General features: G+C 44.7%; 2 protein-coding genes across 2 annotated transcripts; both read right to left on the reverse strand.

Moving 5' to 3' along the window:
* On the reverse strand, positions 1 to 1,683 carry chac1 (ChaC, cation transport regulator homolog 1 (E. coli)). Its single transcript, XM_072362344.1, has 3 exons — positions 1,048 to 1,683; positions 885 to 920; positions 1 to 768 (listed from the first exon to the last, which is right to left on the reverse strand). The coding sequence occupies exons 1-3, from the start codon at positions 1,216 to 1,218 to the stop codon at positions 388 to 390; spliced, it is 588 nt and encodes a 195-aa protein (XP_072218445.1). The 5' UTR covers positions 1,219 to 1,683; the 3' UTR covers positions 1 to 387.
* A 4,468-nt stretch (positions 1,684 to 6,151) lies between these two features.
* On the reverse strand, positions 6,152 to 15,287 carry dll4 (delta-like 4 (Drosophila)). The gene is made up of 11 exons (XM_072362308.1): positions 14,842 to 15,287; positions 14,407 to 14,667; positions 13,974 to 14,031; positions 13,060 to 13,323; positions 11,078 to 11,138; positions 10,041 to 10,171; positions 9,658 to 9,827; positions 9,342 to 9,561; positions 8,201 to 8,894; positions 7,804 to 7,912; positions 6,152 to 7,295 (listed from the first exon to the last, which is right to left on the reverse strand). The coding sequence occupies exons 1-11, from the start codon at positions 14,893 to 14,895 to the stop codon at positions 7,290 to 7,292; spliced, it is 2,028 nt and encodes a 675-aa protein (XP_072218409.1). The 5' UTR covers positions 14,896 to 15,287; the 3' UTR covers positions 6,152 to 7,289.
* Between the last annotated feature and the right edge of the window lie 385 nt (positions 15,288 to 15,672).

Here is a 15,672-nt window from a genome sequence, read left to right on the forward strand (position 1 = left end):
TGTTTTTTCATTTTTTTTATTGGCATTTTTAACTTTAAACTGGACACAGGAGTAGTTAAACATCAAAGTAGCAGTTGGATGGAAAACTAATTGCAAAACCCTTTTAATGGACTGGACGGAATCAGAACTGATCACATCCATAGTAGTGTGCATTTAAAAGAAAAACCCAGCATTTACAGTTAACAGTGACTGAACATCTTGTAATGGTGTTAAAACACATGCAACAGGTTTATCATGCTTCCCTTTTGTCACTTTAGTGGTACTCATTGGATTCACACAGTATGAAAGTGTGAACTTACAGAACAGAACACAAGAGGACTGGTATTACAGAAAAGCCTCTGATGACTAGTGTTTCAACTATAAGGCAAGTGAAACTAAGGGTACGAGCTACTGAGCTGCCAACAGATAAACCACAGTCAGTGCTGCGGCCTCGATGGTATACAGGTGATCGTCTTCCACATGTGGGCAGCTGCTCCTCATGAACTGTGCCAGCCGGAGAAGGTACTCCAGGTTGTGGCCTGTCTTCCCACTGCACACAGCGATCTGGGCGCCGATTACCTCCGGGCTGGCCCATCCCAGGTACAGGGGGTTTTCGGAGGTGGCGATGTACACCAATGCTTGAACAGGAGCCTGCTTGTCCCCATTAGGAAAGAACTCCACCATCTTGGTGACGTAGCCGCCGCAGACAGTCTCACGAACGTTGAGGTACTTGAGGGACTCTTCCACTTGTGTGCCTGACACCTCGAACGCCATACCCCAAGTGGTCGACTGTGTGAAGGGAAAAAATAGGGCATGTAAAAATCAGACATTTGTGGGGACACATTACTCAACCTAGAAATTCCACTACATCGCTAAACCAATAGGAAGTAGAGATTTCCACTTACGTCATCGTCTTCGATCAGCGTCACGACTCTTCCGGGCTGTGAAGAGCAATAGAAGTAGGTCATCTCAAGGAAAACAACTGATGCAATCTGAGCCAGGCAGTTACAAGCACAGCAGCTAATGAGCATCGTATGCCTTACTCTGTACAAATAAAAATAATCTTACCGACTTGTCGCTTCCACGATGGAAGTTGTCCCCATGCCAGAAACGTCTCTTGTAGCCTTGAATGTAACCGACCTCGCTCCTCTTGTACTTGAAGTCAGGTTTCCACACCAGTGACCCGTACCCGAAGATCCACAGGCTGGTCTTCCCGGTGATTAGGTCTTGAGGCTTCATGTTGATCGGTAGTGTTGACGTTCAGATGAATTGATGGATAACTTGTGGCTAATGATTGAGATAACTAGCTAGCTAGCATTAGCTTCCTCCGGTCCAGGAGCAGCGGTACCGGTTGGCTCGCTGGTATACCGCGGACGGTATTTGAGCCCAACTGCTTAGCAGTTGCGAAGATGGAATTTCGCGGTTGATTTTGCCTTGCACTATGCATTGCCATTGCATTAGAGGTGCCGCATTATGCCTTAAAAATCCATGGCAGCCGCTTCGGCCTCCGACTCGACTTGGAGAAAAAAAGACGAAAACCGTTGTGGCCAGCTACTATGCCGGCTGATATTAGTCTGAATTTAGATTGAACAATTCGATCGAGGTTTTAAAGATATTACTGTTACAAACACGCCGTTGTTTGTCGCGTCCCCGTGAGGTTGTTAATGTCTTGTCTGACGCGTTTCCTCGATAACATGGCGCCGCCTTGTTCATGTATTTATAGAGTACATGTTGAGAAGGCGGATCCCTCCAAGCGGCTTCTACCAATGATTTTCAAGAAAGACTTGCTCAGTCACATTTTATCCAAACAGATTTCGGTGCGTCGAATAAGGCGTGACTTAAGGCAACATTCTATCTCCAATTGGCCCAAACGTGACTTATGACGCAGGTCTATTTTTCAACACGATTGGTTACTTAACTGTCATTCCAAATGGCTCAATTCATGATTGGTCGTTCTTGTTGTCATTCTCTTGATATTATCTGGCTGATGCAACGCACCACAGTATTTCGAGGCCTTTAAAGCAACTCAGCAAGATACCAAGACATTGCATCAGCTTTCGGTTAGGATAAAGAGTCTTATATGGAAGGGATATATTTTTATTAAACTGCAAATGTCACGCTGAAAGCAAACGAATGTTTAAGAGTATTCTAAAGTTGATCAAAGCGCAAACAGTTATTTCAGTGTAAACATATCATGTAAAATAACCCACGAGTAAGGGAAATCAAAGCCGACATGAAAGGTAGTTAATCAGCACTGGATATGGATGTTTACATGAGACCAAACATGTTAGACCTATAAAGACGTTTGACAGCTCTGTTCATGGCAATAATCGTGAACCTTGAGAGACATTTATAAAAGCATTTGAGTATATGTGTATTTGTCAAATCTTTAAATCAGCAAGGGTCACTATGACATAGCACATGATGCTGTGGCTATCCAGTGGGTCAGAATGTTATAAACAGGAAGGCTCTGGCAAAATTGTTCTAGCTCTGTAAACACACAAACACAGGCCCCTTTCCACATGCTGTATTCAACAGTCATTACTACGTTGTCGCCTGGCCACTGGGTCAGTGGGTGATTTAGTAGTTTATGCCAGGTTTCAGTAGTATTTGGACGAATCAAACGCCTTTATGAAATACCAAATACTCAAAAATCCAAAGTAGCAAAAGTAACATGTAAGTAGAGGGAATCTTTTTTTTTTAAAGCCCACAAATTGAGCACATTCTAGATACTTTTACACAGAGAGATGAATAGAAAGATGAAGAACCTGATAAATGTGGGAAAATGCTCACCACCACTGGCAGATCTAAATATGACGTGATAGCAGAGGCTCATTTGCGTTCAATAAATAGATTATCTATAAATAGCTGGCATTATCTGTCTTGATAAGAGGCCAGACAACTGTATCAGCTCCTCATAAATTCAAAGCAGCAAACAATACAGACATTTGAGTGACCCTCTGTCAGGGCCAAGCTCCCCACCCATTTTTCACTGCCCTCACATATCCATCTATTTCTCAAGTCCTCTGCTTTATCGGCCTCAGAGAAGAAGCTCTCACTAAAGCCGGTCAAAGGCTTTACTGACACCTGCTGCTTTTGTGTTTTGACGGTGAAATCTGAAATCATAGGTCGCCCCATAGATAAGCAAGAAAACTACTTTGGCCAAAGAGCGAGGCAGTAAAAGTGGTGGTTGTTTTCAAGCTGTGATGCACACATTCCTTTGAAGGCCAGCAGCTTCAGGTCAGGTTACGGAGACATGTCACTTGGATCTAAAAGTTGACTGCACTTACAGGGCAATGTTAACTAAACAAGCAAAATACTCTTGTGAATCTTCCAGTGGATTTGTATCGTAAAGGAGGTATTGGTTCTGATTTAAGCTCAGTTCAGTGTATTACAAAAATGTGCTGCCGTTACATTACAGTAAATCAAACATGTGAATGCATAGGGTTTCATTTTGGCATCTTATCACTTACTTCCTGTGTGTGGGTTTCTTACTGACACCTAGTGTTAATTAATGAGACGACTGCAAGTGCAGGAAAGGCTGCTGCAGATGAGACGGCAGATTTTTATCCACTACCGAGGCACACATCAATCAGAAAACTCAACATTTAACAAAATGCAGCAACCAACAGGCCAAGAGCACTCAGAGAGTGCGGCTTCCTCCGAGGCTAATGCTGATTTTTGCAGTTTTGACGAAAGCAATTCCAGCCTGTACCAAAAATTAGACTGATTCCTCCTTTAACTACACTCTGATTCTCCACCAAGTTTCATGAAATGTCATGAAAAAACACAGTTTTTGCGTAACATTGCAATCAAACACACAAGCAAACAAATCAGTCGTCAAGCGTTTCTGTTTTGCCTTTCCCTTTGGTGGACAGGAATCACAACATTTCCAAAAACAACACAAAAGTGACGAACATTCTAGAAGACACAACAATAAAAAAAGTGTTGCGCTGTCTGAAATTTTGCAGTGCTTTATAAAATGCTATGTTTTGTAAAATGTTGTTTTGTTTGAATTGGAAAAGTTGTGTGTCGCTGTACTTGCAGATTGTTTTGAATCTACTGCTTCAGATGCTGTTGTCGTGTTTTTGGATGCTGTTACATTTTGCTGCGTTTTCTGATTTGTTGTTAATTTTTCCAGATTATTGTGTTTTGTTTAGTTTTTTTCAATTGTTTGAGCGTTTGTTTCATTTTCTTGTTGCGTTTTGCTAAAATCTCGTCTTCGGTTTTGTTTTTGTGTTTGTTTCTGGTTTTGTTGTTGAGTTTAGCTGCGTTTCTGTTTTCCACTGTAGCTTAAGCCACCATCGCTTTATTTGAATCCAAATTTGGGATTTAAATATGGATCCAAATAAAGCCTGGAGCAAGGAGAAGTTTTAGACTCCTGATTGTAAGTGAAAAAGAGTTGGCAGTTGGCAGAGAGGAGCTTTCACATTCCTCGATTGCATACAAAATAGACTGGAGGTGGACATTTGCTTTGCAGAGGGCAGAAAAATCACACATTTCCTCAGCACAAATAATGCTGATTACAACTCGTCTGTGCCCTCGCTTGTTTTGAGGTTGTTTCCTGAAAACCCAAATCATCTGTGTTAGTGAGCGCAGAATGAAGAAAGCGATGCGTGAGAAAAACTGTTGGCCCGCACCGGCATGTTCTGCATTTTTTAATCAGAGAGGAAACAGGAACTGATGTCACTGGGTCACAAACAGGATGCTGTGATTATAACACAATGAAAATGCCTGGCTATGTTATGGACACCCAGAGGCCAAAGAGCAGAGCCCTAGCATGCGCGATCAAGTGTGAATGAGGGTGTGTGTCTGCTTTTAGGTGTGACTATGATGACGGTGGGAAGAAACTCTTAAGTGCAATCAGACTGGGTCAGGTAACAGACCAAAGCACGAGGGGCTTCAACTGGATGATTAATCATTGTGATAACATGTATGTTTTTCCTGAGCTTCCTTTCCCAAACTTTTTTTCCCCATTTTTTTTCTTTCTTTTTTTTTTTCCAAATACACACACACACACATACACAAGCTTTTAGATGAGGATGCCCAGGTCAAGCAGCTGACAGGATGTGTGTGAGGGGAAAAAGGCATCCAGATTCTCTGCCGACTGTTGATTGCTGCTGATTAGGGGGTGTTGACTGTTGCGAGATTTCTGTTAATTGGAGGCATGAGACATTTTGATAATATGGATGACAGTAAAAAAGAAAAAGAAAAACAAGATTGGGATCTATTAAAACACTAATCCATGGGCGCCTTCTATTGTAAGGAGCTGTGAAGAAGGGCAGGGGGGTGACAAGATTCATCGGGCTGTTCTGACAAGACAACTTTTCTGTGGTGGGGATCTTTTTCTGTTTACGTGGATTCTTTGCAGATCCACTGGCTCCCATCTGGTTTCGCCCTCCCCTCCTGTGACAGCCCCACTGGTGCCAGGTCCTCTCTGCACCTTTGTTCGTGGGAGTGGGTGGTACAGAACCGGGCATTGAAATATTGCTCCTAACCCTGAGGGGGAGGCAGGCAGTTGGGGAGCTTGCGAGAGCCTGAGTGTATTTTTTTATGGGAGGAGGTCTGTGCACTCTGTGGGTCATGCACACAGGGTGAGAGGCCTGGCATATGCTGCTGTTTTTATGGCACCGCAGACTCACTCCGCACTCCCCCACGGCATCTGTTTGGCTGGCTGTGTGTGTGCGCACGGATGCGTGTGCGAGCATTATGAGGGGTGAGGGGCTGAGGTTCCCCTTTGCCCTGCGCCTGGCTTTGTTTCACCATTTCCAGCTTGAGGGGGTGGTTTCCGTGGAAACGGATTTGAATTTCAAGCCAATTTAGGGCCAGAGAGAGAACAAGGGGTGGGTGAGCGGGGAGGGAGCCAACAGCGTTTCCAGGAATTACTCGAGGTAGTGATGCTACAAGCAAGGGAGCTTCATGTCTCAAAGTACCGTCCAAAACAAGACAGATGATGAAGTGCGAATGCAGGAGAGCGGCTGAATTTCACCCGCAAAAACCTACTCGCATCTCAAGGAATCTAACCGAGCGCCAAGGATGGAAGCACGGGGGTCTATTTTGAGCTTTAAACCAGATGAAATTAAACACAAAACACACTAGATCACCATTCATCAACACCTCGAAAATAATTTCCTTTTCCATTCACCGACAAACAGTTTTCAAGGAAGTTTTATTCTTCAGAAGTTTGGTCCTTATAAATATGCATTATATACAAAATAATATTATAAAACATATAAAGAGCAGTGTGTCATATTTAAATTAAACTCTGGAAATAATCATTTAAAAAATTACATTATTGGTTCTGTACTTTTGAAATGTATTATAGGCAGGCAGTGGTGTGACAGTCTTTTCTCCTAGTTTGAGTCTCTTTGTGTTTCTCAGTTGGGTTGCATAAAAAAAACAAAACAAAAACAAAAACAAAACACTTTTCTATGCACACTTTCTCTTGGATCTTGCTGGCACTCCACTGACTATTGGGCTCCTGTGGTTTTCTCTTCAAATCCCTGTTGATTGAAAAGTTTTTTTTCTTCTTTTTTTCTCCTGCTTCTTCTTCTTCTTTTAGTGCAAATGATCCAAGAACACACAAGGGCACAAATTTAGCATTTAAACCCCCTCTTTTAAGGCTTCTAGTGAATTTTGGGCTGCATACAATCTCCACCCTGGCGCTGACAAGTCCAACCAGTCATTTTCACACGATTGACCGTTGAAGATTAGTTTCACACATTCATATCTTTCAGTGTTGGTGAGGCTGGATTGCGACAGCGGGTGAGTTCACTCATCTCGACCCTGAGTCTTGCATAGCAGGCAAAGCTGGCAGGAGTGAGTGTTTGGGAGGGGGCGATTTGGAGGGGGTCAAATCTTAGGCACCTTTTTTCACCGATTGGTTGGCTGTCAGAGTCATTATGATTATCAAACAAGGCTGGGTCAGGTACGAAGGGCAACGATCCGCCTTCGCCTCCTTTTACTGTCCAGGATTATAAACGAGCGTTTCACTGACGCTCTGTCAGTCTTCACACCTCGTGTAGTCATTGTATTCGCCAGTCTGTTTAAACTGAGAGAGGTCCTTCACTGTACAGGCTTTGCATACAAACACTCGGGTCAACACAAAGTTCCTCAGTTCTGTTGAGTTTTTTTCCAATCTTCAGAGCAGAGGTCTGTGCCCTCTCCAGTTCTTAAGTGTTCCAGAGCAGCAGTGAGCATCGAAATCGATCTCCAGTCTCTTCTCAGCATTTGTAAACAATCCAGAATATCATATTCTGCCTCGATTGTGTCTCCGTCTTCCTTTCCTTGCTTGCTGACCTCTCACAGTTTTATACCTGTGGGAAAAACAAAAATACTGGGGTTACAAACTCAGCCCGCTGTTTGAACCATGTAAATAAAGCAGAAGCAACACATTTTCCAAACGGCGGTTCAGCTGTAACAGCTCATGAGCTCCAGTATCGCCGTTACGTTCAGCTTGGAAACAAACCTCTTGAAAAGTGCCACAGCAGTAAAACATAGCACCTTTGAGACCGAGTAGAGCCAAACATGTGCGAAGAATCAGTATAAGTTAGGATTTAGGTCATCATATGGCCAAGATAAAGAATAGCCAGCATAATTTATCGAAACCAATAATGCATAAAAAACGGTCAGTCTCCATTTTAGGTCTAAATACCAGACTACGACTTTTTTACAAATAGCATCATCCCCAGTCGTAAATGTTCGTGCACTCCTGAGGGATAACACACTTGGGACAACATAATGCAAGTGAAATGGAGCATCTAAGGAAATGCTGATGAAGATATGTGTGTGAGTATTTTTTAAAAAATTTTTATGTTGGCTTACCTCAGTTGCTATGACGCATTCCCTCCTCTCCTCTGCTATAACAAATACCGACTGGTACATGGAGTCTCTCGAGGAACATATTGTAGATATCCTACACTCTGGCTTTTCGCTGCAAACACAAATCACACATTGTGTTAATGCAAACAAGAAGCACATGGCAGAGCTATGCATCATATGTAGCGCAGGGGGGCGAGCTGTTAAGCACGCACAGACTTGATGGAAACTTTGCGGGTTCAAACAAACAATTCATTCACTGAGCGGGAACTCTTATTAACATTTTTACCCAGCTGGGTTCCATATATGTGCTTATGTATGATGAAAAATAAATAGCAGGACATTTATGGAAAACACATGATCACAGCATGGCTAAATTGAGTGCAAATGTGGTTCCGCTTACCTGTACATTCTACTCAAAGGTATTTTATCCTCTAAACACTTGTCATAAATAAGACTTTTATCCCCTTGTGATTTTTCATCCTTGAACTCTTTCGATTTAGAGTTGTAAGAGTCCAAGTGATAGTTTTTATGGATAAAGTTCGATTTCTCTGAGTCACAGTCCACCTCCAGGCTCACTTTCTGGTTGGTGTTTTTCAGCTGGGACGCTGGGATCAGGTTGTCCCTCTGAACGCTGGAAAAGTTATTCATAGTCTCCGTTTCTGCCTCCTGTCTTCGCGACTGCCTGTGGATGTGCCTCAAAGCCAAGCCCACCATGCACAGCAGCACAAGCAGCGCAACCAGCCCCACAGCCAGAGAAACTGCCGCCCACTGGAAGCCGTCTTCGCATCGAGGCCCGCTGAAGCCAGAGGGACAGATGCAGGCTGGTGGAGGCTTGCCTGGCCCGCCGCCTCCAGTGCAAAGGCCCCCGTTGAGGCAGGGCTGAAGGGAACACTCATCCAGGATTCTGTCGCAGTTGCGCCCGCCGTAGCCCACTGGACAAGTGCAGGTGTAGTCGTTGATTCGGTCTTGACAGGTGCCCCCGTTAAGGCAGGGGCTGCCAGCACATTCATTGATGTTGATTTCGCAGCGCTGGCCGGTGAATCCTGCGCGGCAGCTACACATGCGCATGCCGCCTTGGAGGAGACACAGACCACCTACAAGGGAAGAGGACATTTGAATATCAACAAATACAGATTGAGAAACATTTCAACATCGAGGCATTTCAAAACGAAAGAAAACGCGGTCATAATAAAACTCTCCTGCGAGGCCCATTGAGTTCACACATCTTCATCAAATCCAGCGTAACCACAGCACTGTGTATTGTTCTCCACACACAGAACAATCCCGGAGCCCTCCATGTTTACAAGAAGACAGAAACTGAACTGCGCTTGGATATTTGTCCCCTTTCATCAACAACCGCAGCAAGCTGTGGTGACATTTACAAGCCGCTGCTCTGAGCTGCCGAATGTTTATATGGAGGACAATAGACACCAAGTTCCCACCAATTCCTGTTGTTCCACACTGCTTCCAGTTGCAGGAATTTAAAGGGGGGGAGGGGAAGTTCAAAAAAGGGGGGGGCAAAGAGGAGAGGAAGACCGTACCATTAGCGCAGGGAAGCGACGTGCACTTGTCCACTCTCTTCTCGCAGTTGAGTCCAGTGTAGCCGCGGGGACACTCGCACATATAGCTGCGGCCATTGTCCTTCTCCCAGCATTTGCCGCCGTGGAAGCACGGGGAGTCGGTACATATCAGCGAACTGTGCTCGCAGTGGGAGCCCTCGAAACCTTGGGGACACGTGCACATGTAGCCGCTCTCCAGATTCTTAGGAATTGAACAGAGAGAGCACAAGTTAGCCCGCATATAAGAAAGAAAGAGAAGAAAAAAATTCAACAAGTACTTTTTCCCTTTCCTACTGACCGTGCATATTCCTCCATTCCTGCAGGGGTTGCTGTCACACTCCTGCATCTCCAGCTCACAGTTAACCCCTGTGAATCCAGGTAAGCAAGTACACGTATAGCTCCCTTGGCCCGTGTTCATACAGGTGGCGCCGTTGGCACAGGGATGGTGATGGGTGCAGAAGTTCAGGTCTGTGGGGGGGGGGGAGAAGAGTGTTTGTTTACAAGGTGCCTGCGGGAGGAAAAAGAGCCATCTACCCCGGATGTGTGTGTAAAGCTATGAATACACTTCAGAGGAAACCTAATTTACTAATGCTTTGAAGTTAATTCAAACGAAAACAACAAGTAATATGAGAGCATCTTTTGAAAAGGAACAGGAGCAGTCGTCCAAGTTGTGTGGCGTACCTTGGTCACAAAAGAGGCCTCCCCAGCCCTCCTGGCAGTTGCACTGCCACGGCAGCTGGCAGGTACCGTGCTTACAGGCCGGGTACTTCTTACACTCGTCACAGAACGTGCCTTGCCAGCCTTCTCTGCAACTGAAAAACGACAACATATTTTTTCACTTTTTCCTCTAATCTTGCAGGTCTGGTGGGAAGAACTGAACACGACAACTGAAATTGGTTGCGTTTCAGCGCTCACCTCGGACTGTGGCTAATCAAGAGCAACAACTCACAGAAATACAAAGAGTTACAAGGTGAGCTATTCATTGGGAAGTGGACCTTTATTGTGCATAATCAAGATCAATTACTTATTTTCTATAGACATGGTGCAACATAACATAAGCACTTGAAATGAATACTGACAGTAATCCTTGGCATAAAGACGTGTCTCTAATATTTGTCATCAATCTGTTTCTCTGCACCCTGCTGAAAACGTGAGACTGCAGGATAGAGTGAAGCGCGACTGAGGTTACAACATGGAGAGGAGCTGTGGAAGCAGCTTTACCGTGTTTGGTATCTCAAGGATTTATCCCCAATTTGGGTCAGTTTCCGTGCCGTGAGGGATGGCTTTAAGTCTTAAACGAGGGCAAACTCGACTTCAGGAGGAATTTCTCCCAGAGAGTGGATGAGTGTGTGTGAGTTATACCCGCTGGTGAGTGAGTGAATGAGACTGGGTAGTGACAGGAAGGGAACATGGGAAGCAGAGAAGTCAGTGAGTGATGCAGTGAAACCAGAGAGGGCATGGACTCTGTATTTTTGTGGATTTAGTCCACTTCGGTCTGTCTTAATGACTCATATAGGCACAATATAGCCTATATGATATATTTAATATTAGGTGTGCGTCAACGCCGTTTGCAGAGGAGAGTTCCTGTTGTTGAAAACTACATTTAGAAAAACAAGCGAGGCTTTTCACACGAAAGTAACCAACACCGTTCCCATATGTGTTCCCTCCAACACAACAGCCAACACTTATTTCAACACTTCATAATTACTGATACTTACACACACTCCCCAGGTTTGGAGCAGTTTCCATTTCTCTCGCTGCAACCCTCAAGACAGATAGCTGCAGCAAAAAGAAAAACACAGAGACACAATGAGTCTGTTTGCTGGCTGTTGTAACTTCACAGTCTCCTTAAACTCAATCTCTAAGACATGTGACAATTTCAGAAATTTCAAATGGTTAAAAATAACTGTAAACTGGCAGAAATGTCTGCTAATCCCCTCGCACCCCAAAATAAGAGCCAAGGCTAAAGAGCTGTTATTTGCTCGAAATAGCCAACGATGAGCGTGTAAATTGGGAGTACAAGAGGCTTCGGTCTGTCTCAACTTTCGTCATTTGATCTAAACCTGTCCGCCACACCCCCCAGATGCCCGTTGAGGGCACGCGAGGGGAGGGCAGGCTGAGAGTTTGTTTGTCCTGTTTTAAGTGTACCGGTCTTGCATGACACTGATTCGCAGGACAACATATCAGGCGGCTGACAGTAAGCGACCGCTTTAGTCCAGAACAGATGCTTGCTCTCAATAGCAGACAGCTGTCACTATTGTTGTTTGTGGCCTGCCAGAACCATATTTGCAGCTGCTACTACCGCGCGCTCAACAATGGAAGGGCTAAACATCGGTGGCGCGTGGCGGATAATAATGCCGCGATTAACCTTGGCGCGTGCAGTCGCCTGGGCTCCTCCTATCGATGGCCGCGTACCCGCCCACCCTCAACTCCCCCCCATGCCTCCGGATTATGCTACCGGGCACGCGCGTATAGTGCTCCCTGAAGACGCAAAATATGGTTTAATTGAGCACAAATTGGTTGCTCACACTTGACTGTGACCTTCCTTGAAACACAAACGGCACCAGTGGCAGGTAAATGTCCACCTGTGTAAACTAACTTGATAAGTGGAGTTGTCATTTAGCATGCAAGAAGAGGTTATTAGTCTCAGGTTTAATTAGCACTATGTTCGCTGCATCAGTTGTTGCGCGTTTTTGCTTTAAGAAAACAACTTAAAAGCACCTCATACCGTCTTCTTAAATGTTTACTGAACCCAAATGACCTCGTTCAGATTTATGTATGGGAGTGTGAGAGTGGAGGGAAATTATGGTGTCTGAAAGATGCTCAATCTGTCTCTCTCATGTATATTTTTTGTAGTCACCAGCGATTAATGTGTGTGTAATTGCAACACGTGAGCCCATCTGGTTAGAATTTGGCGCCACAGTCAAAATAGCACATGCCAATTTCTCTTTCACCACCATGTGACGTGGATGACAGATCCGCTGTCATCCATGTGGTCGCATATCCAGCACATGGTAACTATTACTCTCTTGGTGCCTCCTTCCAATCTACTCTTTGATTAATTTGTTTTTGGTGAGAGGGGCCCTTTGGTATTGTGGAGCCAAATGGCATCGGGCCTCCCTATTGGCTCATGGAGAGCTTTCCAAATCCTGGGAGTGTTGGTTTACGATTTTGCCAAGTGGGTTCACACAGCCATAATGTTGTCATTCTAAACTATCTGAGTGTTCAGAAACCCACAACCAATTATACGTCAGAATCATTTAACTTCAAATTACATGAGGCATATATCTGCACATTCTGTACCAAAATTGCCTGTCAGACTTGCACTAAGTCATGTCTGGTTCATGTACCCAACATCCTGCAGCTTTGATGATGATGATGACTTACGGGTTGCACCTTTGAAAACTACTGATATCTGTAAGCTTTCTATTTAGGCACAAGTCATGACAACGACAGGCAAAGGCTGTACATAATTATGGAGATCGACTAGTCTCGGAAGGCCAACAAGTGTTTCAAGGCCAGTAGTATCCACTAACATCTGCACATTGTGGTACACAGGCTTAAAACAAGAGTGGACCACAGTGACAAAAGTTGACGCAACTATGGGCCTCATGAAAAAAAACAAACACATGAACTGGCTGCTAACAGAAAGTCAACCAGCCAGGCAAGGAAAATCGAGTTTCTTCAGTAGATTGCTTACGTTCTTCACAGTATTCTCCCTTCCAGCCAGGCAGACAGGATAAATCCCCATTTCGGGTGCAGGTGTAGTGGCCAAACTGGTCATCCCTGGGCGTGCATCTTTTGGAACAACTTTCTCCATAGTAAGTGTCGTTGCAGATGACCCGGTAGGCATATCTCAGCTCAGTCTGTTGTACACTCAGTGTATCCTGCAGCCAGTGATTTCCTACACCCAGCTGTCTTTGGATTGCAAAAATGCTAATCAGAAGGTCTTGGTTGTTGGTATCTGAAAGAAAAAAAAGAAGGGAAAAAACAGGAGTAGAAAATTAGTTAAAAACCTGCTTCTGTCTTTGAATGATTGTGTTTTATTATTTTTTTAATCTCAATAACTGCACCATAAATGGCTTGCGGGTTCAAAAGTCATCCACTTTCGCTTTAATAATCTGCCCAGTACCAAGCTGCATCCCTTATCAAATCCCATACAGCTGAGATGAAAGATAAACTCAGGTTGAAATTTCCTCTTTCTTTCCGTCAGCAAAAACATTCCCAGGCCCAGTCCCCTCTTCCAAAGGGCAGAACAGAGTAAGGTGTAAAATACAGGAAGATGCAGTCAGGGGTTTTTTGGCAGGCACTGTGTATTCTCACCAAAGCCCACAGCTCTTTCCCACGCCAAAAATAAACGAGAGGAAGTTCAATTGTATTGGGTATAAGAATGAGAAAGGTGTTCTGAAGTTCATAACAAAGGAATGAATAGGCGTGAAAATTGTCTGAATTTATGAACAATTAACAGGAGGCGAAGAGGGAAAATATTTAGTGTCCGAGCTGTGTTAAAGAGCCCAAAGTTGGCCTTTTGTGTAACTGTGCAAAAGACGGAGCTCAATGTCTGTTACATGTACAGACAGAGCTCCCTCCTGTGGTTATATATGTTGCACTTACCTACAGGTAGATTTTCATAAGGTGAATGCCAGGCTTCAATTATTAATGAAAATGACCCCTGAGGAGAAAACACACCGCAGTTAATAAAAACCAGCAGCTGCAGCTTATATTTTTGACACATAGCTCATCGTTTTGCGGGTGGAACTCCTGCGTGTTTGCCTGATGTATTTATTGGGCTGCTGCTTCTTGCAATGATGCACGAGGAGACGTGAGTTACAGCGAGTGCATGGCCCCTCTGGATTTTGAAGTGAACGACATCGCAGCAGCCCAATCTGTTTGTCGGCAGAGCATTACCTAATGATATGGATTAGGTGAGCTGACCAATAACCTGTGCGCTCCCAAAATGCACAGCAGTTCCCCCCGCAAAACAACATAATAGCCGTGTTCTGCAATAAGACAAAAATAAAGTGGATGTGGTGCTCCACGCCCTTACCGGCCATCCAAACTTGAAGGGGAATTGAATCGGTTTAGGAAAAGTGCCACTGTCCTTGGCGCTGAAAGAGTTTGTCCCCAGCACTGGTGTCATTGTACTCCCAAAGATGCAGCCACCTGGCGAGACCACAGCCTGATAGTTCTTCAAGCAAATACTGAAATAAGTCCTGCAGTTGGGTTTGCAGGCGTTTCCGTTTGCCAGCAAACCCTTGTGGTTTTTAAATTCGTGGAGATCCACCTCAAAAACTCCCCACCCGAATACCTAAAAGAGAAGGAAATATTATTTAAGATTGCGCCGCATAGCTTACAGATCACTCTGTGAAAAGGAAAAAAAAGGGGAGGGGGAGCATTAAAGAATAAAAGAAGCGGCTCTCCATCTGTTTTCACCGAGGTCTCAGGACCACCGTGGAGATGTACAGTATATCCTCCTTCATACCTGTGTTATCAACGTGGTGCTGAATGCGATGGTAAAGGTGAACCAGGCTGCCATCCTTCTCGTTTCTCCAAGGCAGCCGCGTCACCAGCCAATAAAATTGCAAAACCTTCTTATTCCGAAGTGTTTACACCGAGGGAAACAAACGACCAGAAAACAGATCTAAAACACAAATAAATCCTCCACTCCGAGGGAGTTCTCTGTAGCTCCTTGTTGCCGTGCGTCAAAAGCGTCCGGAGGAAGCGTTCCCAATCTCCAAGTTATCCAAAGGTGAGGGAAGACCCAATATCCACAGCCGCGCGTCTTTCTGTCAGCAGGCGTCCTGTCCTTGCATGGCACTGTACTCCACAATGTGTCACTCCGCTGAGTGTGTAAGGCTCAGAGCTTGTTTTGGTGCTGAACTCTGTGCGTCAGTGCGCCACGGATGTTCATCACTCTCCTTATTACTAGTGAATGAACCGTGGTGTGTCTCCTCCCAGATATATAGACTTGCACTGCGCCGCTCATTACATAAACTGTCACTCACCCAGCCGACACCGCCCACTTTACATATTCAACCCCCTTCCCTTCCACCCCAACAACAATTATCCAGATTTAATACCCACTGGCACTGAGATGACTGACCACCACGGATACTGGGCGATTATTAACAAGCCCTAACATCTGTTGGCTTATTTTTAGCGCACAATATGCCGGACGCATATTTACACGTTTGCGCACAATGAGAGGGGACAGTGTAAGAGACGAAACTTAGAGAGCAGAAATTCAATTACTGCCTTACTCCATGCACCCTTTTGCCCTCGGTTCCGCTCAATTGCACGCCTAATTAGCCCT

Source organism: Leuresthes tenuis, unplaced genomic scaffold (assembly GCF_036924035.1).
Source record: "Leuresthes tenuis unplaced genomic scaffold, fLeuTen1.0.hap1 SCAF_13, whole genome shotgun sequence".
NCBI lineage: Eukaryota > Metazoa > Chordata > Actinopteri > Atheriniformes > Atherinopsidae > Leuresthes > Leuresthes tenuis.

Bases quoted from the DNA above. Each gene is read 5' to 3' on its own strand.
- chac1 (XM_072362344.1), bottom strand. From the start codon at position 1,218: ATGAAGCCTCAAGACCTAATCACCGGGAAGACCAGCCTGTGGATCTTC. The intron at 921-1,047 runs GTAAGATTATTT...TGCTCTTCACAG, and splicing joins ATCGTGGAAGCGACAAGTCG to CCCGGAAGAGTCGTGACGCT. The intron at 769-884 runs GTAAGTGGAAAT...CCCTTCACACAG, and splicing joins CGCTGATCGAAGACGATGAC to TCGACCACTTGGGGTATGGC.
- dll4 (XM_072362308.1), bottom strand. From the start codon at position 14,895: ATGGCAGCCTGGTTCACCTTTACCATCGCATTCAGCACCACGTTGATA. The intron at 11,139-13,059 runs GTAAGCAATCTA...TTTTTGCTGCAG, and splicing joins GGGAGAATACTGTGAAGAAC to CTATCTGTCTTGAGGGTTGC. The intron at 9,562-9,657 runs GTCAGTAGGAAA...TCAATTCCTAAG, and splicing joins GGAATGGAGGAATATGCACG to AATCTGGAGAGCGGCTACAT.